Source organism: Lepidothrix coronata, unplaced genomic scaffold (assembly GCF_001604755.1).
Source record: "Lepidothrix coronata isolate B3197 unplaced genomic scaffold, Lepidothrix_coronata-1.0 Scaffold233, whole genome shotgun sequence".
Classification (NCBI taxonomy): Eukaryota; Metazoa; Chordata; class Aves; order Passeriformes; family Pipridae; genus Lepidothrix; species Lepidothrix coronata.
Window position 1 is genome coordinate 830,029 of NW_016690413.1, and position 19,684 is coordinate 849,712.

The 19,684-nt window shown below is 67.7% G+C and overlaps 5 protein-coding genes across 9 annotated transcripts in view; 2 read left to right on the top strand and 3 right to left on the bottom strand.

Moving 5' to 3' along the window:
- The window catches only part of APC2 (APC2, WNT signaling pathway regulator), an 11,262-nt gene extending 1,868 nt beyond the window's left edge, over window positions 1-9,394 (top strand). The window contains exons 5-12 of the mRNA XM_017834424.1: window positions 540-681; window positions 764-1,145; window positions 1,248-1,343; window positions 1,477-1,616; window positions 1,699-1,776; window positions 1,865-1,981; window positions 2,061-2,275; window positions 2,507-9,394. Coding sequence (XP_017689913.1) covers window positions 540-681; window positions 764-1,145; window positions 1,248-1,343; window positions 1,477-1,616; window positions 1,699-1,776; window positions 1,865-1,981; window positions 2,061-2,275; window positions 2,507-7,892 — 6,556 coding nt within the window. The 3' untranslated portion in view covers window positions 7,893-9,394. The remainder of the gene's footprint in view (window positions 1-539; window positions 682-763; window positions 1,146-1,247; window positions 1,344-1,476; window positions 1,617-1,698; window positions 1,777-1,864; window positions 1,982-2,060; window positions 2,276-2,506) is intronic.
- On the bottom strand, window positions 9,389-11,114 carry LOC108506950 (granzyme M-like). Its single transcript, XM_017834416.1, has 5 exons — window positions 11,020-11,114; window positions 10,717-10,876; window positions 10,494-10,638; window positions 9,774-10,028; window positions 9,389-9,591 (listed from the first exon to the last, which is right to left on the bottom strand). Exons 1-5 carry the CDS (start codon window positions 11,075-11,077, stop codon window positions 9,406-9,408), a joined length of 804 nt encoding a protein of 267 aa, XP_017689905.1. The 5' UTR covers window positions 11,078-11,114; the 3' UTR covers window positions 9,389-9,405.
- A 218-nt stretch (window positions 11,115-11,332) lies between these two features.
- On the bottom strand, window positions 11,333-13,315 carry CUNH19orf25 (chromosome unknown C19orf25 homolog). 5 transcript variants are annotated; one of them, XM_017834421.1, is made up of 3 exons: window positions 13,247-13,315; window positions 12,458-12,631; window positions 11,333-12,384 (listed from the first exon to the last, which is right to left on the bottom strand). In XM_017834421.1, the coding sequence occupies exons 2-3, from the start codon at window positions 12,603-12,605 to the stop codon at window positions 12,203-12,205; spliced, it is 330 nt and encodes a 109-aa protein (XP_017689910.1). In that variant the 5' UTR covers window positions 12,606-12,631; window positions 13,247-13,315; the 3' UTR covers window positions 11,333-12,202. The 5 variants fall into 5 exon arrangements, with proteins under 5 accessions (XP_017689910.1, XP_017689909.1, XP_017689908.1 ...); XM_017834420.1 differs by having other exon boundaries at window positions 13,270-13,313; XM_017834419.1 differs by having other exon boundaries at window positions 13,258-13,309.
- A 100-nt stretch (window positions 13,316-13,415) lies between these two features.
- Window positions 13,416-17,718, bottom strand: REEP6 (receptor accessory protein 6). Its single transcript, XM_017834418.1, has 5 exons — window positions 17,524-17,718; window positions 15,248-15,341; window positions 14,874-15,012; window positions 14,479-14,647; window positions 13,416-13,781 (listed from the first exon to the last, which is right to left on the bottom strand). The coding sequence occupies exons 1-5, from the start codon at window positions 17,636-17,638 to the stop codon at window positions 13,732-13,734; spliced, it is 567 nt and encodes a 188-aa protein (XP_017689907.1). The 5' UTR covers window positions 17,639-17,718; the 3' UTR covers window positions 13,416-13,731.
- A 596-nt stretch (window positions 17,719-18,314) lies between these two features.
- Window positions 18,315-19,684, top strand: part of PCSK4 (proprotein convertase subtilisin/kexin type 4) — a 6,166-nt gene continuing 4,796 nt past the window's right edge. The window contains exons 1-4 of the mRNA XM_017834412.1: window positions 18,315-18,338; window positions 18,529-18,633; window positions 18,714-18,809; window positions 18,974-19,102. Coding sequence (XP_017689901.1) covers window positions 18,330-18,338; window positions 18,529-18,633; window positions 18,714-18,809; window positions 18,974-19,102 — 339 coding nt within the window. The 5' untranslated portion in view covers window positions 18,315-18,329. The remainder of the gene's footprint in view (window positions 18,339-18,528; window positions 18,634-18,713; window positions 18,810-18,973; window positions 19,103-19,684) is intronic.

The following is a 19,684-nucleotide window of genomic DNA, read 5'->3' on the forward strand; positions in this document are numbered from 1 at the left end:
TCCTCATCATCACCCTCATCATCATCCTCATCATCACCCTCACCATCATCCTCATCACCATGATCATCCACATCCTCATGGCTGCCATCACCACGGCCCCACTGTCACCCACCATCATCCTCATCATCGTGGGCTGCCACTGCCATGGCCCCACCATGGTCATCATCATCATCATCATCATCATCATCATCATCACCTTCATGGGCTTCCATCACCACAGCCCCACTGTCACCCACAGCCCCCTGTGGCAACACCCGTGGCCCCTCCATCACCCCCAGTCCCTCCATCACCCCCAGACACCCCCACACCCTCACGGCCCCCCCACTGCCACTCCAATCCGTCAGCTCCGTGGGCTCAGCCCTGACCCCCTCCCTGCTCGCTCTCCCACACTCCCCTTTCCCGAGCCTGCGGCTGTAACAGCCCCCCCACCCCCCTCATCCCTGATTTTAGCTTCAAATACACCCCGGCACTGACGGAAGCAGCGACTGGGAATCGCTGCCGGGTTTAATGGCACCAGTGGGTGGTGGAAAAGTGGGGAGGGGACGGGCACGGGGGGTGAGGGCAGCACGAACACCCCCCCAACCGCTCCCTCCTCCGCAGCTCTGCGGGAAGGTGCCGGGCATGGAGGGGGATGGCAGCCTGGACCCCCCGACCCACCCCGAGGAGGGGGGCAACAGCAAGGTGAGGGGCAGCCCCGCAGGGCCCGGGTGGGGTGGGCTGAGCCAGGGGGGGCTCAGTGTAACCCCGTGTCCTGCTCCTGCAGGTGGAGGTTGTCTTCTGGCTGCTGTCCATGCTGGCCACGCGGGACAAGGAGGACATGTCCCGCACGCTGCTGGCCATGTCCAGCTCCCAGGAGAGCTGCCAGGCCATGCGCAAGTCGGGCTGCCTGCCCCTGCTCATCCAGATCCTGCACGACTCGGACGGGGAGCCGGGGCCCCCCGAGAGCCCCACGGGCGCCAAGGACGCGCGGATGAGGGCCAACGCCGCCCTGCACAACATCGTCTTCTCCCAGCCCGACGAGGGCCAGGCCAAGAAGGAGATGCGGGTGCTGCACGTGCTGGAGCAGATCCGCTCCTACTCGGAGACCTGCTGGGACTGGCTGCAGATGCAGAGCCGGGACGGGGGACGGGGCCCCGAGGGCGCAGGTACGGGGGGAGCAGGGGGTGCCCGGTGGGGCTGGCGGAGGCTGTGGGTGACGGGGGGATCGTCAGTGCCAACCCCCAGGACTGACTCCGTTGCCCCCGCAGTGCCCGTGCCCATCGAGCCCCAGATCTGCCAGGCCACCTGTGCCATCATGAAGCTCTCCTTCGACGAGGAGTACCGGCGGGCCATGAACGAGCTGGGTGAGCGTGGGGAGGGGGCTCCTCCCCTTTGCACCACAGCCAGCCCTGCCCACCCCCTCCCCAGTGTCACAGCGCTGGGCAAGGGTGCTGGGAGGGATCAGGAATCCCAAATCACCCCCATCCCATCCCACAGGCGGGCTGCAGGCGGTGGCTGAGCTGCTGCAGGTGGACTACGAGATGCACAAGATGACGAACGACCCCCTGAACCTGGCGCTGCGGCGCTACGCGGGCATGGCCCTCACCAACCTCACCTTCGGCGACGTGGTCAACAAGGTGGGGGGCAGCACTTTGGGGGGGGGGTCAGCGGGGTCAGGGGGTCACGGCGTCGCCCTCACCACCCTCATCCTCCTCCCAGGCGACGCTGTGCTCCCGCCGGGGCTGCATGGAGGCCATCGTGGCTCAGCTGGGCTCCGACAGCGAGGAGCTGCACCAGGTGGGTCTGGCCGTGTGAGGGGCTCCCTGGGGAGGGGACGGGCAGGGGGACAGTCCCAACGCCCACTCACCCCGCTCTGCCCCTCCAGGTGGTCTCCAGCATCCTGAGGAACCTCTCCTGGCGCGCTGACATCAACAGCAAGAAGGTGCTCAGGGAGGTGGGCAGCGTCACGGGGCTGACACGGTGTGCCCTGCACGCCGGCAAGGTGAGTGCCAGGGCGGGTGGGAGGGGGTGTGGAGCACCTGGACAGGGGCTGACAGGGGTGTGTGACCCCCCTGGGACAGGAATCCACCCTGAAGAGTGTCCTGAGCGCGCTGTGGAACCTGTCAGCACACAGCACGGAGAACAAGGCGGCCATCTGCGCCGTGGAGGGGGCCCTGGGCTTCCTGGTGAGCACCCTCACCTACAAGTGCCAGAGCAACTCCCTGGCCATCATCGAGAGCGGCGGTGGCATCCTCAGGAACGTCTCCAGCCTCGTCGCCACGCGGGAGGATTACAGGTGGGGATGCACCACGGAAGGGGGGAGGGACCCCGGGCACTGCAGACCCCGGGGACGGTGTTGGGGGATGCCACGGAGTGCCACGGGGGTGGGGGGCGTTGCAGACCCCAGGGACAGCACTGGGGGGATGTAATGGCTGGGCAGGGGCGGGGGCACCTTGAACCCCAGGAACGGCTGCAGGGAGAGGGTCGAGGACCCCCCTGACGGCCGGGGGTCCCCTCTGTCCCGCAGGCAGGTGCTCCGGGACCACAACTGCCTGCAGACGCTGCTGCAGCACCTGCGCTCGCACAGCCTGACCATCGTCAGCAACGCCTGCGGGACCCTCTGGAACCTGTCTGCCCGCAGCCCCCGTGACCAGGAGCTGCTGTGGGACCTGGGGGCGGTCAGCATGCTCCGCAACCTCATCCACTCCAAGCACAAGATGATCGCCATGGGCAGCGCGGCCGCCCTGCGCAACCTCCTCACCAACCGGCCCCCCAAGTACAAGGACGCGGCCGTGGTGTCCCCGGGGTCCTGCATGCCCTCGCTCTACATGCGCAAGCAGAAGGCGCTGGAGGCCGAGCTGGACGCCAAGCACCTGGCTGAGACCTTCGACACCATGGAGAAGCAGAGCCTGAAGAGCCAGAGCGCGAAGAAGCCGCTGCGGCACATGGAGAGCCTGGTGAAGGACTACGCCTCCGACTCCGGCTGCTTCGACGATGACGAGGTGCCCAACGTGTCCACCGGCGTGGAGACGGCCAGCGCCTCCGTGCTCTCCATGTTCCTCAACTCCTCCTTCCTGCAGGGCCAGGCGCTGCCGCGGGCGCTGGCACAGCGGCGATGCCCGGAGCCGGAGAAGGACGGCAGCGGGAAGCCGGCGGAGCCCAAGAAGCTGCCGCTGCCGGAGGACGACGTCTCTCTGGCCGCCGAGAAGTTGGCCAACAAGATCTCCAGCACGGTGGCCAAGATCGACAAGCTGGTGGAGGACATCTCCACCATGCACAACTCCTCGGACGACAGCTTCAGCCTCAGCTCCGAGGACCACTGCCTGGACTGGCAGTACGGCCCCGAGGACGGGCATGAGGCGCGGGCCCAGTCATGCTCGCCGTGCCGGCTCTCGGACGCCGGCGGCTTTGCCAAGCGGGAGAGCCTGAGCCGGGCGCACACCCTGCTGCGGCTGAAGACGGCCTACACCAGCCTGTCCACCGACAGCCTCAACAGCGGCAGCACCAGCGACGGCTACTGCACCAAGGAGCACATGAAGCCCTGCCCCAGGGCCGCCTTCCTCGACTATCGTGACGAGCTGCAGCGCTACCAGAAGAGGCCGAGCCGGCTCGACCTCAAGAGCATCCTGGGCGGCAAACCGGAGCGGGCCGAGCCCCCCGCACGGGACCCGGCCGAGCCGGACAAACCGGAGCAGCGAGACCCGCCCGAACGGGCCAAGAAGACGGTGACTTTCCCCAGCCCCAAGGCACCGGAGAAGGAGACGGAGTGGAAGAAGGAGGTGGGTGGCAAACAGCCCCCCGACCCCCACGTCCACACCATCAAGCTCTCCCCGTCCTACCAGCACGTGCCCCTGCTCGAGAGCCTGGCCAAGAGTGGCATGGCCACCGGCCACCAGCCCTCCCTGCTGGGCAGGAAGCAAGCCTGGCTCCCCCCGGCGCTGCTGCAGACGGCCGAGACCCTGAGCAAGATCCCGGAGAAGCTGCCGGCACAGCCGCCGGCCGTGGCAGAGCAGGAGTCGGTGCAGAAGTACTCGGTGGAGGACACCCCAATCTGCTTCTCCCGCTGTAGCTCCCTCTCCTCCCTCTCCTCGGCAGACAATGTGCTGGATGGGCAGAGCCACAGCGAGAACGACCTGGACAGTGACTCCTCCCTGGAGATCCTGGAGATGGAGGAAGGGGATGCGGAAGGGGAGGATGGGAGGCAGGAGAAGGAGAAGGCGGTGGATCCGGGTCCCACCACACCGGTGGGGATTTCCCAGCCCATCACCATCCCCTTCCCGAAGCGGGACAAGGTTTTCCTGCGGGAAGCATCACCCTCACGCCAGGACGATCTGACGCCCTCCAGCTCCTCGGAGAACTACATCCAGGAGACTCCTCTGGTGATGAGCCGCTGCAGCTCTGTCAGCTCCCTGGGCAGCTTCGAGAGCCCCTCCATCGCCAGCTCCATCCAGAGCGACCCGTGCAGCGAGATGATCAGCGGCACCATCAGCCCCAGCGAGCTCCCCGACAGCCCCGGGCAGACCATGCCCCCCAGCCGCAGCAAGACCCCCCTCTTCGAGCTGGGCTGCCAGCCCGAGAAGGAGACCAGCCAGTTCAACATCCAGTGGGAGAACAACGTCAAGAAGTTCATGGAGATCACAGACTTCAAGGAACGCTTCCAGCTGCCCCAGGACCTGGACTCCATGGTCTACTTCACGGTGGAGAAACCCAACGAGAACTTCTCGTGTGCCTCCAGCCTGAGCGCCCTGCCCCTCCACGAGCACTACGTCCAGAAGGACGTGGAGCTCAAGCTGATTCCCACCTTCCCGGAGAAGAACAGCCTGAACTTCGCAGCTCACGAGAAGCGGGAGGAGCGGCGGGAGGAGCGGTACCTGGAGGGTCGGCGCCGGGCCGAGCGCCCCGAGCCCCCCGACGACGACGACATCGAGATCCTGAAGGAGTGCATCAGCTCCGCCATGCCCTCCCGCTTCCGCAAGGTCAAGACCTCGCTGCTGTCCGGCCAGGTCCTGCACCCCCAGACCAAGAAGCCGATGCACGTCCCCGTTTACATGCTGGTGCCGGCCCACGCGCACCCCGGCGTCCCCAGGCACCTGCGAGCCACCGCCCGCGACCTCTTCAAGGATGACGACTCCTTCACTGACTCGGCCGAAGGGACCCCCGTCAACTTCTCCAGCGCCGCCTCGCTGAGCGACGAGACCCTGCGCTACCCGGCGGGCGAGGAGGCCGAGCACCCGCTGCCCGAGGGGCGACGCGAGAGCGGCACCATCCCGGCCAGGAGAGCCGCCTCTGGCAGCTCGGCACCCGCCAGGATCGGCTCCACCAGCAAGGGCAAAGCGGGGCCGGGCCGCGGCCAAGGTGGGGAGGGGAAGCGGGGCCAGACCCCCCCGAAGAGCTCAGCCAGCCTGGAGCTGGGGGTGGGCAGGGCCAGCGGTGCCCCCGGGAGGAAGGATGACCCCCAGGAGGACGGGGTGGTCTTCCAGTCGCTGTGCCACACCACGCCGACGGAGGAAGCCGTCTACTGCTTCTACGATCCGGAGCTGGACGAGCTGCCCGAGGCGGGCAGGGAAGGCTCCGGCAGCAGAGCCCAGCCCGGCCGGGCACCCCGGAGGGAGCGCTCGGGCGGCTCCATCCCCCGCAGGGACCCCGAGCCCGGTCCCCGTCCGGCAAAGGCAAAGCTGCAGAACAACCTCATCGCTGATGAGACACCGCCCTGTTACTCCCTCAGCTCCTCCATGAGCTCCCTGAGCGACGCCAACCTCTCGGACGGCGAGGAGCGGGGCCAGCCCTGCGGCAAAGCCACGTGGCCGCGGTCGGCCGCGGTGGGGCAGGAGCAGGGGGGCTCCCCCAGCTCCCCCAGCCTCAACTCGGAGGATGACCTGCTGCAGAAGTGCATCGGCTCGGCCATGCCCAAGCGCCGGCGGCCCGCGGTTCGCCGCAGGGGGCTGGAGCGCAAGCAGAAGCCGCCGGGCACGGGCGGGAGGGAGCGGAAAGCCGAGGTCAGGCATCGCCCCGACGAGGACGCCGGCTCCGACCGGGGCTCCGACCTGGACAGCGTGGAGTGGCAGGCCATCCAGGAGGGAGCCAACTCCATCGTCACCTGGCTGCACCAGGCTGCCGCCTCCCTCTCGCGGGAGCCTTCCTCCGAGTCCGACTCCATCCTCTCCTTCATGTCGGGGCTCTCGGTGGGCTCCACGCTGCAGCTCTCCCTGGGCAGGCAGGAGAAGCAGCGGCCCGGCAGCACATCCGGCCGGGACACGGCAAGGAGGGAGCACAGCAAGGGCCGCCCAGAGCGGAAGGACACGGCGGGTGCCCGTCCCGCCGGCCGTGCCGGTGCCAGGGCGGAGCGGAGCCCAGCACCCGCCAAACCGGTGCCCAACCTGCCCGTGGTCTTCCGTGGCAGGACCGTCATCTACATGCCCAGCCTGGCCAAGGATGCCCCCAGCCCACGGGCCACCCCGAAGAAGACCCCAGTGGCCAAGCCCGAGGCGCCGCCTGCCAAGAACCTCTCCCTGAGCCAGCAGCGCTCGCGGAGCCTGCACCGGCTGGGCAAGGCCCCCGAAACCGGGGACCTGGCGCTGCCCAAGAGGAGCACGACTCCGCCCGCCCGCATGGGGAAGGGCCCCCCTTCCTCGGGCTCCTCCCGCACCTCCACCCCCTCCCAGCACGGCCCCAAGAAGCTGCCATCGCCCTCCCAGCTCAACAAGCCAGGCACCCCAGCCGCGGGCAAGGCAGGGGGCTCATCCTCCCCGCCAGGACCCCCGGCCAAGGCCCCGGCCCCCAAATCCCCGGCCCCCAAGCAGTCCAAGACGCAGAAGTCTCCCGTGCGCATCCCCTTCATGCAGAAGCCCAGCAGGAAGGTGCTGCCGGGCCGGGGGGCCATGCCGGTGCTGGAGGAGCAGGTGGACGGCTCCAAGGCTCGGGCCGGGGGGCCGGGGGGCAGCCGGCTCAACCTGGTGCGGATGTCATCCGCCCGCTCCAGCGGCAGCGACTCGGACCGCTCCGGCTTCCTGCGCCAGCTCACCTTCATCAAGGAGTCCTCCAGCCTGCTGCTGCGGCACCGCACCGACCTGGCCCCGCCGGCCCCCGCGGCCTCGCTGCCTCGCCGGGGGTCCCCTCAGCGCAGCCGTGCCGCCCTCCCGGCCGTGTTCCTCTGCTCCTCCCGCTGTGACGAGCTCAAGGTGGCCAAGCCGGCATCCCCCGGCCCGCGGCCCCTCGCCCCCAGAGCCCAGCCCGGCGCCAAAACCAGCGCCGGGGCGAAGCCGCCGCGCAGGACCAGCTCCGAGAGCCCGTCCCGGCTGCCGGTGAAGACCAGCGCCCCCGCGGCCGAGCCCTTCAAGCGATACTCGTCCTCGCCCAACATCAGCGTGGCGCGGCGGGCGGGCAGCCCGTCCTCCTCCTCCTCCGTGCGCTCCGAGGCGCCGGCGCGGCGCCGGCAGCCCGAGGCGGCTCCCGGGGGGCAGCCGGGGAAGCCGCCGGTGGTGGTGATGAAGGGCACGTGGCGGAGGATTCGGGACGAAGACATCCCCCACATCCTCAAGAGCACGCTGCCCTCCTCCGCCCTGCCGCTGGCGGGCTCCGCCGAGGACGAGACCCCCGGCCCCAGGAAGACCAGCGACGCCGTGGTGCAGACCGAGGACTTCGCCGCCTCCAAGACCAACTCCAGCACCTCTCCCACGCTGGAGACCCGCGAGGGACCCCCTCACCCCCGTGTCACCGGCGATGGCGAAGCCCCCGCGCCCGCCAAGGCTGCCCTGCCCATCTCCTTCGGCCACGAGGCGCCCGCCGGGACCTTCCCCGCCAGCCGACACGGCTCCCCCAGCAAGGCCGCCCGTGTCACCCCCTTCAACTACGTCCCCAGCCCCATGGCAGTGACGGCCGTGGCCGACAAGGCGGTGGAGAAAATCCAGGCTTGAGCAGCTGCCACGGATGAGGCCCCAGTGAGGGTCCTGTGACCCCCCCAGCCCACGGGAGCTGAGCAGGACTGTGCTGGGGACACACACACACACTGATGTGGGACAGCTGGGGACCAGTGAGTCACCCCCACCCGCTGCTGGCCCTGCTGGGGTCTTGCTGTGCTGGAGTATCACAATTCCCAGTGCCAAGGACTGGACTTGGCTGGGGACACGCTTGGGGCTGACACCCCAACCTGGGGTGAGTCTCACGGACCATCTCCTCCCGCTGATGGACAACCCAGGACAAGATGAGGGAGGATGGTGTCCCCACATCCCCCCATCTCCCTCACCCACTCTGGGCAGGGGTCTGAACCAGGATCTGATCCCACATGCCGGGAAGCCGGCACGGCACAGCCCGGCACAGGGACACCCCTGTGTGCTCCAGCTCCTCTGGCACCAACACTGGCTCTGCCAGCGGTCACAGCTCATTTATTAATGGGGGGAAGGGGACGCAGGGGAGAGGCTTTGCAGGGGTGATGGGGGCCAGGACCCCTGTTTGTGCCGCTGGAGGGACCAGCAACCGAGGTCCCTGCACTGGTCCGAGGCAGTGGAGGGTGGAAATGGTGCAGAGGGAGCCGGGCAGGGGCTCACGGGGGTGTCTGGGGTCCCGATGGGCTCATCCTGGGGAGCTTTTCACAGGGTCATGTCACCAGGCTGGGGAGCTGCCCTGGGAGGGGACAGGGTGCTGAGCTGGCACCGGGGTGACCAACCCCCAGGGAAGGGTCTGGGGTCCCTCCCCTCCATCTGCAGCTCCCCAGCTTCCCATCCCCAGGGCAGAAGATCCCCGTCCCAGCTCGCAGCCAGGATCCCAGTGTGTCCTTGTGGATGTGGACACGAATCCATCCAGGACTGGATTACGCCCACGGGGGGCTCCCAGCCCCAAAACCCCAGGGACACCCCAATCCTGCTGCCAGCTGGCCCCAGATGCCAAGACTGGGGTGTGATGGAAGTGCCTCGGCCCCTTGGAGTGGGATGGGTTGCAGAGGGACCCCCTAATCCAGGTGCTCCCTGACCCCTTGGGTATCTCCCAGTCCTCCCACCACCACCACCTGCTTTGGATGGGGTGACCTATGTGTCCCTCCATCTGTCCCCCCACACCAGTGCCACAGGGGCTGCAGGGACAGTGCACCAGGGTCATGGGGACAGGCACATTTTGGAGACCCCCTGCTCTGGCATGGGGCCAGTGCAGGAGGCCTGGAGCTGGGGCTGAAGAAAAGGAGGAAAGTCCCAGGGGCAGCACGTGTCCCAAATCCTGAGTGCTGTAAGGGAGCACGGGGTGGTGGGAAGGCCAGCATCGCCCCTTGGGCCCAAGCCCACCCCCAGCCCCGCTGTCCCCCTCCTCCATGGACAATCCCGCCGGGCTGTGCCGTGCCCTGCTCCCCCAGCACTGTATCTATGTACTAAGGATCTTATTTTACCGGACTCTGGACAGTATTCCCATTAAAAGCCAACCTGTGTAAATAGGAAGAGGTGCTCAGTCTCTTGGGGGCTGGGGGGACTTGCAGCCCCTCTGCAGGGTTTTCTGGATCCATTTCTTGTACTTCACGGTCGAGGTGGCGACCGGCGGCTTGAAGGGGTCGGTGACATCTGGGCCGCTGAAGGACATCACCCCGGCCACCGCCGCCCGCTCCCCGCACACCAACGGGCCCCCCGAGTCCCCCTGGGGGACGGGGGTGACACCAGAGAGTGCACCCCGACCAGGGGCAGAGACCCCCACCACGCCTGGGGGGACATCTGCCCTCTGTGCTCAGGGTGAGCTTCCCCCCCAGAGCCCCCCACACCCGGGAGTGGTGGCTGGGGGTGGGCAGAGCTTTGTAACCCTCGGACCCCCCAAACGCTCACCTTGGCGGGGGCCGAGCCCCGGGGCTGCCCCTGGAAGCAGATCATGGTGGGGGCGATGCCGCCGTCCCAGAAGCGGCTGTTGTTGCACATCCGCGGGTCCATCACCTTCACCTCCAGCTCCTGCAGGGTGGGCGAGAGCCCCCCGCGCCCGCGGAGCCCCCAGCCCGCCAGGCTGCACGTGGCCCCCGCTGCCGGCCCCCGCCCCGACAGCCCGATCAGCCGCCGCGTCCGGCCCAGCGTCACCGGCCCCTCCAGCTGCGGGCGGGGGCAGCGTCAGGACCCCCCCACGGCCGGGGGAGCACAGGGAGCACCCCAACACTGCGGGTGGGGGTGCGGGGGGAGCACCCCAATGCCTGGGTGGGCCCTCCAGAGGGAGAACCCCAATGCCGTGGGTGGATGGCTGAGGGAGGGCACCCCAGTGCTGCAGGTGAGGGGCCAAGGGGGGTGCCCAAGTGCTGCAGGGGTGCGGGGGGGCTGCGGAAGAGCACCCCAACAGCACAGGTGGGTGCTTGAGGGGCAGCACCGAGCCGATGCAGCGCCCACGGGAGCGGGGAGATGTTACGGAGGTGTGAAACCTCCGGGGGTGAGAAGAGGAAATGTCACCGAGCCCCGGCTGCGAGCGCAGCTGCACCGACACGTGTGAACCCCCCCGGCAGCGCTTCCCGGCACCGCCGGCGCTCCCGCTCCTCCCGCCCCCGGCAGACCCCTCCCCAGCCCCACCTGCAGCAGGAGCAGGTCGTTTTCCATCGTCCCTCGGTCGTAGCCGGGGTGGGGACAGGCCGCCCGGATGGGGAAGGTCTGTGTGGCCGCCCCGCGGTCCCGCAGGCTGTGCAGCCCCACCACCACTCTCCCGTTGGCCAGTGTCCTGCCCCACACCAGGACCCGGTGTCAGCCCGGTGGGGTCACTGGGAGCCCCCCGAGCCCCCCGTGGCCCTGGACTCACCCCCGGGCCAGGCAGTGGGCGGCCGTCAGGACCCAGCGCCGGTGCAGCAGTGCTGCCCCACAGGCGTGGACCCCCCCAAACTGCAGGGACGCCATGTAGGGCCGGGAGTGGGGTTTGGCCTCGTGTCCCCCGATAATCGATGGCTGGAGCCAGGCCCACGCTGTGGGGAGAGGAGATCCTGTCCTGGCCCCCAACCAGCACCTGCCACCACCCCAGCCAGCGATGCCAAGACCCCGCTGGGCACCCCAGACCCACCCCAGACCCACCCCAAACCCAGCCCAGACCCACCGCCCCGCTGCTCACCCGAAGGCAGGGGCAGCAGCAGCAGCAGCAGTGGCCCCAGGCAGCCCCTCGCCCCCATTCCTGCCTGCTCCGTGCCCTGGTGTGGTGTCAGAGGAGCCCCACGTCCCGTGTGACAGCGGAGCAGGGCGGCAGCAGGACACAGATCCCGCTAAGGGGGCAGGAAGGGGAAGAGGCACCCACAGGGTAACACCTGTGGGGGTGGGAAACACCCACAGCCCCCTCGGTGCTCGGCTTTGCAGACAGAAAGCGGCATCTTCAGCTCTGCCAAAACAGGGGGTTTGGGATTGTTATGACAATCCACAGCACTGGGTGATCCGTTCCCACCACCTTTATTAGCAAAACCAGGACAGTTTTCCCGCCACCATCACCACGGGGCCACCAGTGCTGGCCCCCGGCCAACCCTCCCCAGTGGTCCCTCAGCGTGTCCCCTTGGGTGGGACCCGCCTGGCCCCTCTGCCCGGGTGGGCTCTCAGGCTGGCCAGGAGCCGCTCGAAGAAGAACTCGCTCTGGTAGTCCAGGGGGACGAGGTGCTGCAGGAACGGGGGCACCTGGGCCCTCGTCACCCCCACGCACACGGGGACCACCTTGGTCCCACAGCCTTGGATGACGCGGAGCAGGTTCCACTGGGACACGCGCTGGCACCACGGGTCGCCCACGGAGCGGGCCGAGAGGAGCAGGATGGCCACCCGGCTGGCCTCGATGACCTCCAGGGCCGTCAGGATGACCGACGTCCCGGCCACTTGGTCCTGGTGCTCCGTGAAGCCCCGGAAGCCCTCCTGCCTGAGGCGCTGGGCGATGCTGGAGGCGACGGGATCGTCCTCCGGGAAGTACCAGAGGGAGAAGTCGTAGGGGAAGTTGTGGTGTGAGGGCACGGAGGACGTGCCACCCACGGGGGACGTGGCAGCCAGTGCAGGGAGCAAGTGTGGGGTCCAAGCCTTTGTTCCTGCACTGGGACCCTGCGGCCGTGCTGGGCAGCCCTTCCCAGCAGATCCCTCTGTTCCCTGGGGAAACGTCACCGGGGTGGCAGAGCCAGGCCCTGGCACGGCGGGGACGTCCCACGGCAAAATCCCTTAAACACAATGCGGACAGTTCCGCCCCGATTTGGGAAGGTGAAACCACACCCTGGGGCGTCCCGAGGTGCCCCACCACAGTCCGGGAGGAGTCGGGGCTCCGACCCCGGCCCTCAGAGCGCCTTCTCCCTCATCTCCGCGATCCCACGCTCCAGCTCCGCTCCCGCCCGCTCCAGCTCCCGGCGCTGCTCCCGCAGCCGCTCCCGGGATTCCTGCAGCCGCTGGTTCATCCCCACGTAGGAGCGGCTCTGCCGGTACAGTCGCTCCCGCTCCTCGGCCGCGGGGTCGGGGGAGCCTGGCGGGGCACGGCGGGGGTCAGTGGGACACCGGGGGGGTTCCCCGCGCCCCCCTGCCCATCCCGGGCTCACCTGGAGCGGGGCCGTGGTCCAGGGGGGGCTCGGCGGGGAGGACGAAGACGGGGTCGGCCGGGTGGGTGCCCTGCACGTCCTCCAGGATCTGCTCCACGCTGGGGGGCTCAGGGCGGGTGGGCAGCACCCGCTTGGCCTTGGAGCTCATCACGGGCGAGGCTCATGTAGGGGGGGCTGTGGAGGGGGGGGCAGCTGGGTGAGGGGGCTGCGGTGCCCCCATTGGACAGACAGACAGATCGACCCTCCTCTTCCCTATCCCCCTAAGATAGACAGACTCCTCCGAGCTGCCCTTTGGACAGACAGACGGACCCCCCTTCCTGTCCCTCCCAGTCCAGCAGGCAGAGCCCCCTCATTGCCCCCCCGGGGATGGACAGACAGAACATTCCACCTTCTCCATCCCGGGACAAACAGACAGACAGATCCCTCCTTTCCTCCCTGTCCCCCCAAGAGAGACAGACCCCCCTCACTGCCCCCCCGGGGAGACACACAGACCCCTTCGCTGCCCCCGTGGACAGGCTGAGTTCCCTCCCCACCAGACCGACAGACACCCCCTCTCCCGTCCCCCCCAGTACAGGCAGAACAGAACCCCCTCACTGCCCATTCCCGACAGACAGACAGACAGACCCCCACACGCTGTTCCCGGACACACTGACAGATCCCTCCTTGCGCCCCCTGCCCGCGTACAGACAGACAGACAGACGCCCGGACACACAGACCGGACGCTCCGCCCCCCAGGACACACAGAGCCCCCCCGATCTCGCCCTGGACGGACAGACAGACCCCCGGTACCGCGCACGGACCGACGGACCGACCCCCGCCACGTTCCGGCCGCGTCCCGCCGCACTTCCGCCACGCCCCCGGTGACGTCATCCAAACAGGCCCCGCCCTCTCCCTCCCAGGCTCCGCCCCCGCTCTTAAAGGCGCCGCGCGGTGTCACAGAACACGCGGGAGCGGCGGCTCGAGGGCACCGAGGCTTTATTGGGGATAGGGAGGACGGGACAGGCTTGGCTTGGACAGATCCAGGATCCCGGCTGAGGACGATCCAGGCCCGGGGTGCCGGTACTGGAGTCACTGGTGCCGGTACCGGGGCCGTAGTACCGGTACCGGGGTCTGTGGTGCCAGTACAGGGGATGCCGGTGCCAGTACCAGGAGCGTGGTGATGGTACTGGGGCCGTGGTGCCGGTACTGGGGATGCCGGTGCTGGTACCAGGAGTGCCGGTGCCGGTCCCAGTACCGGGGCCGTAGTGCCGGTACTGGGGGTGCTGATGCCCCTCTCACTTCATCTTGTTCAGTTCCTCTGCCAGGCTCAGGGATGCTCTGGTTCCTGCAGACACACGGACAGCGTTAGTGCCCATCCCCGGGGCAGTGCCCGGTGTCCCTGGCCCAGCCCGTCCCGGTCACCATCCCGTTCCCTCCCGCTGAGCACAGGGGTGGCACCAGGGTCCTGCTCCCCGCACCCGGGGGGCTCCGGATGGGAGCCACAGGTTGGCAGCGCTGTGAAGAGCACACTGACACAGGGACGGACACACGGATGGACACATGGAAGGGTCTGGCTATGGAGAAGCAGGAGGGAAGCGCCTGCTCTAGCCACACCCCGGGAGAAGGGGCCGGTTGTGCGGGAGCCAGGGCAGGGCGGTTTGGCCGCTGCCACGGTGGCCACGAGCCCCAGGCCCGGCGGGCGCCCGGTACAGCCCGGCCCCGTCTCCCTGCGGCGGCAGCGGGAGGAGCCGTGGCTGTTACATACGGACAGGCTGAGCTGCGGGGCTGCCCCGGCCGCCAGCCGGGCTCTGCTGCTCGCCAGAGTCTGCAGGACTGGACCAGAGGTGCGGCGCAAAGAGAACACAGAGGTTAGAGAGGGGACAGCGACACCCCGCAGGGGCTCCTGTCACTGCTGGGGCAGCACGGAGCGTGGGCACAGAGAAACAGTGTCTTGGGGGTGGTTAAAGTGAGCTGCCCACACAGCCCCGCTCTGGGAAAAGCGCCCGGCCGGGACACGGAGCAGGACGAGGGACCCGCGTTACCTTCTCGGGTGACGGTGGAAGCCGCGTCCAGGGCCTTGGTGCTGATGTCGCTGATCACGTTGTCCACGGCCTCGTGGTGCTTGAGGAAGCAGGGCCGGATGATGCTGTGGTAGAGCACCTGTGAGCCGTTCCAGGGCACGGGGGCCATGCACCACACCAGGAACAGGCACTGCAGGGACAACAGGGGCTCAGCTGGAGGGTGGCAGGGCAGGGGCCGAGCTGCTCCAGTGCCCCCCCTGTCCAGCGGCAGCTTCCGAGGCTGGAGCTCACTGGAGGTGTCAGGATCTGAGCTGACTGCAGCCCCACCACGGCCCCACGGGGCAGGGCCCACCACAGTCAGCCCCTCCACGTTCAGCCCTCGGGCAGGAGGACCCTCTCTCTGGCACAGCCGTTACCTTCCCGGCGTAGTAGAAGGGGAACCAGTAGAGGAAGAGGTCGGAGAAGGACTCGGCGATGCAGAAGACGCCGTACACCACCCAGTACGTGAGCCACATGGTGTCATCCTCCTTGCTGCTGCTCTCGATGGCCTTGATGCTGTGACAGGAGAGGGGAAGGGCACGGCTGCTGCAGTCCTGGGGTGGGCTCCTCCTTCCCAGATCCTCCAAACCCTGGGGCAAACCTTCCCGCCCCAAGCTGGCACGGTCCCAGCCTTTCCAGGAAGGCCTCAAGAGCTTCCCAGCCATAATTGCCTCTTCACTGAGCAGGGAGACCCTCAGCCAAGGGCAGGGAACGCTCTCCAGGTGCTGCAGGGGGTGGGACAGGTACTCACGAGACGTAGGCGGGGTAGGCGAAGCCGATGAGGTTGCAGAGCAATGAGGCGCCGTAGCCGAACATGAGGTACAGCCCCAGGAAGGCCACGGAACCTGCCGGGGGACAGGGGACGGTCACGAACCCGCCACCAGCGAGGAGAGACCCCTCCCAGGCTGCTGAGCAGGACTCTCATCCCAGGGCGGGAAGAGGCGCATTCCAGGACCCCCTAGATGGGGGTAACGACCACCCCCAATTAACTCCAGCATGACAGGGCGCTGAGTCACGTGGCAGGGGCTGCTCCTCCCCGAGTGCCCCACGACCTGCTCCTGTCACTGTTTGTCCCCTCCCTGGCCCTGGAAGGGACTTTACCACAGAGCTGTCAGCACTTTCACCCTGTCACCAGCCTGGAGCGGGGCCAGGGCCGCGGCACCGCCGGAACCGGGGACACCGGCACACACCGGCACATACCCACGGTCCAAAGTCGGCTCCCCTGCAGCCACCTGGCATCCCGATAACGCCTGTCCAAGGGCCAGCCCTGCTCCCGGGGCCGGGATCCCGCGGCTCCTCCTCGTGCAGGAGGGATCGGCTCCCCCGGGGAGCAGCAATCCAACCCCGCTTCCCAGCTGTTCAATTAGAGCGGTAAATTAAGTGGAAGGCCAAGGTTTAGGTCGCCTGGAGCCTGCACAGCCCTCAAGACACCAGCAGGAGGCTGGATCGGTGGAACCGGTGGATGGGGAAGGTGGCACAGGGAGCTCTTGCTGCCGAAACCACGGGGCTCTGAGGGCAGGAAAACCTCAGGGACACACGGAGTGCAGCCAAAGGCACTTTGTCCCAGCCCAGCAGCCTCTCCCCTGCCCTGGAAAAAGCTCCTCCATCAGCAGGAGGAAAGCTGGGAATTAACCTGTCTGTGCCGGTGAATTAGAGGAAAGTCCTTGCTGGGGCTTGGAGGGCGGATTATCCGGGCTCTGCTCACTGCAGCATTCCTGGGCTCAGCTCTGGCCCCGATCCGGGGCTGCCGCGGCTCCGGGTCTTTCCCAGGAGACGGGCAGGAGCAGCGTGGCTTTGGAGCAATCCCAAACCTCCCTTCAAGGAGAACAGGCAGGTCCAGGCAGTGCTGGGTTTCATTCCCCAAGAGTCTTAGAAGGGATTTCACGGGATTTTAACCCCCAGAGAAATTTATGTAACAGCAAAAACCAAGGGAAAGGCTTCGCTGAGGGGGCAGCCGCTGCCCAGAGGCCACGGAGATGGGCTCCAAACCCCAGCCCGTGGGTCACTGCGGGCTCCAGAGATGCAGAACTGACCTTGCTGGGTTCCAACACAAATTAGGGATTGCTCCAGAGCCAGAGGAGAGAGAAATCAGAAGTTTTTAGTTTAGCAGCAGCTTCTCCTTTCCAGAACAGCGATCCAGAGCACAGAACCATCACTTTTTGGTGCTTCCACTCTTGTCCTGCCCCAAAAGTCCCTCATATCTGAGCCTGACCAAATCCCCGGGATTGTTTTGCTTGGAAGACACCTGACTGGCACTGGTGTCACAACACAACCTGCTCCTGGCAGCACGTGCCTGTTCATGGACAGTTTTCCCCCTCGGAGCGGAAAAACCAGCCCTGCAGCAGGTGAAGGGCCAGGGAATCACACCTGGAGGCCAAAGGCAGAGGGAGCGCCAGGAGGGACATGGGGAATCGGGAAACCCCGAGTCCCTCCTGGGAGGTTTGATATGAAACCCCAACTCAGAGCACGTGGACGGGCCAGTTGTACGTTGGCAGACAGGGCACAGGGCCGAGGGTCAGAGCAGAGGGGGCACTTTGTGCCAGGGGACGCTCCCCGGGGAGAATCCGGCTGGTTCCTCATTAATGAGCAACAGGATCCGGTTAACGGCCGGATCCCCAAGCACCCGGTGGGACACAGGGACGAGCTCCCGCCCCCAATGCCTGGGCTGACCCATCAGGATTTGGGGGCTCACCCAGAATGGGGACCCCCCTCTGCCAGGGGGCTTCGAGGGTCCGTCTGACGCCTCTGACACCCGGACCCCGCGGGATTCAGGGTGCGGGATTTCGGGATTCCACGTCCGCAGAAGGCGAGGACGGAGCGGTGACAGCGGTGTCACCCCCCGGGACCCCCCGGCCCCCTCTCGGTACGGCCCCGCTCTGCACCCCTCAACCAGGGGGGACCCTGCCCGCCCTCCCCGTGTCCCCGCCGAGCCCAGAGCCACGGTGAGGAGCTGCCAGGGTGCCCCAGGAAAGAGGAGGGGGGGGGGCAGGACAGGAGAACCGGGGGGGCGGCGGGTACCGGTCGCACCTGAGGCCAGGTAGAGCCGTTGGACGCCGGTACGGGCTTCCAGCCGGCCCAGCAGGTCGCCGAGCGGCCCGGGGCGGTCGAGGAAGCGCTGCAGGCGCTGCTGCGCCGAGCCCATGGCGGCGGCGAGGCGGAGGAGAGGAAAGGGACGAAGCGGCGGCCCCGGAGCGGCCCCGCACCGACCCCGCGCCCCGGGCAGTGCGGCCGCGGGGGGCGTGGCCAGCCGGGGGCGCGGCCAACGGGGAGGCGGGGCGGGGCGGGGCCAATGAGAAGGCGGGGACGGCCCAAAGCGGCCAATGAGGCGAGGCCGGGCGGGCGGGGGCGGGGCCGACGCCGTTGGCATGGCAACTGGCGCTCGGCCGCCGCGGCCTCATGGCGGCGAGGCCCAGGCCCGGCCCGGCGCCCTCGGCGCTCCCGGGGCTGCTCGCGGTGCTGTTCGCGGTGCCGGTGGTCGCCGCCGCCGCCGCCCCCGCCAAGCCCCGCGTCTACCTGAGCAGCTGGGCCGTGCGGGTGGCGGCGGGGCCGCGGGACGCCCAGGCCCTGGCCCGCCGTCATGGGCTGCTCTACCTGGGCCAGGTGCGGCCTGGACAGGGGCGGCGGGCCCAGCCCACCCCATGTCCCGCTGTCCCGACTGCCCGTGCTCATCCCCACCCTGTGTCCCCACTGTTTGTCCCCTTCACTTGTCCCCTCTGCTCGTCCCGTGGGCAGGGACACCTTCCACCAGGTTACGCCAGTCCCCGTCCAACCTGGCCTTGGACATTTTCTGGAATGGGGCAGCCTGGGAATCTGTCCCAGTGTCCCCTCTGAGCATGCAGGGGGTGAGCAAGGGACCCCCAGGGTACACCCTCCCCGCAGACCCCTGCTCTGTCTCCCGGTGACACTTTCTGCTGGTCCTGCCATGCTCAGCTCACACTAAATTCACCTTCCTGACCTCCCCACCCGTGTGGAGCCGGTGCGGGTGTCCCCAGCCGGGCTGGAAACGCTGACGGCAGCTCCCTGTGCCCGCAGGTGATGGAGGGAGAGCCCTACTACCACCTGGGACACCGTGGCACCCGGCAGAGAGCCCTGAGCAGGCACTGGGGGTGGCACGTGCGGCTGATGAGGGACCCCGAGGTAGGGAGAGGGGCACGGGGAGCCCGGGCACGGCCCTGGGCAGGCTCTGCCCGGCACCCACAGCGCTGCCCCCCGCCCAGGTGCTGTGGTTTGAGCAGCAGACGCTGAAGAGGCGCACAAAGAGAGGTGCCAGCGTGGTGCCCACGGACCCCTGGTTCCCCAAGCAGTGGTACATGGTGAGATGGTGCTGCTTCCCCTTCTGATCCTCACCTAGAGCACAGAATGCCCTTCCCACTGCCCACCCCAGCACACAAACAGGGCTAATGCTGGCGGTGGTGAGGCAGCACAAGCCCCTGGAGGTCACTCCCAGGCTGCTGAGCAAATTTAATCTGTTTTCCAGAACAACGACATCAGTCCCGACCTGAACATCCTCACGGCTTGGAGCAGGGGCTACACGGGGCGGGGGGTCGTGCTGACCATCCTGGACGATGGGCTGGAGAAGGATCACCCCGACCTGGCAGCCAACTATGTAACTACGAGGGGGTGCAGGAACAGGCTCCTCCGGGGTGGGGGCTCCCCAGGGAGGGGGGGAGCCAGTGCCTTCATCCCACCCCTGGCACTGTGCAGTGGGAACTCGGCCTCTCCAAGGCCAGATCACAGGTTTGGAGTCTCCCACAGTGAATTCTCACGTCGAGGAAACGTTAGAACTTGTACACACACTCGAGCCCCCAAAACTGGTGTAATTACAGCAAGCTGCAAAGCCAGTAAAGCTGGTAAACCCTCACGTGCTCAGCAAGGAAGGAGAGATAAATCCTGGGTGTTTGCAACAACACAATTCCTGTGGGTTGTAGTTCCTCTCTCCTGTGAGGGTCACCCTCGGGTGAGTCACCACGCTGGGCTCTGTCACTGAACCAGCCAAGCTGTGCTGCTTTCACCCCGCTCCACAGGATCATGGCAGTTGGCAAACACCTCCAGGATCACAGAGCCCCCCCTGTGCCCAATGCCCACCTTGTCCCCCAGCCCAGAGCACTGAGGGCCACCTCTAGTCCTTCCTTGGGCACCTCCAGGGGTGGGGACTCCAAACCTCCCTGGGCAGCCCCTGCCAGTGCCT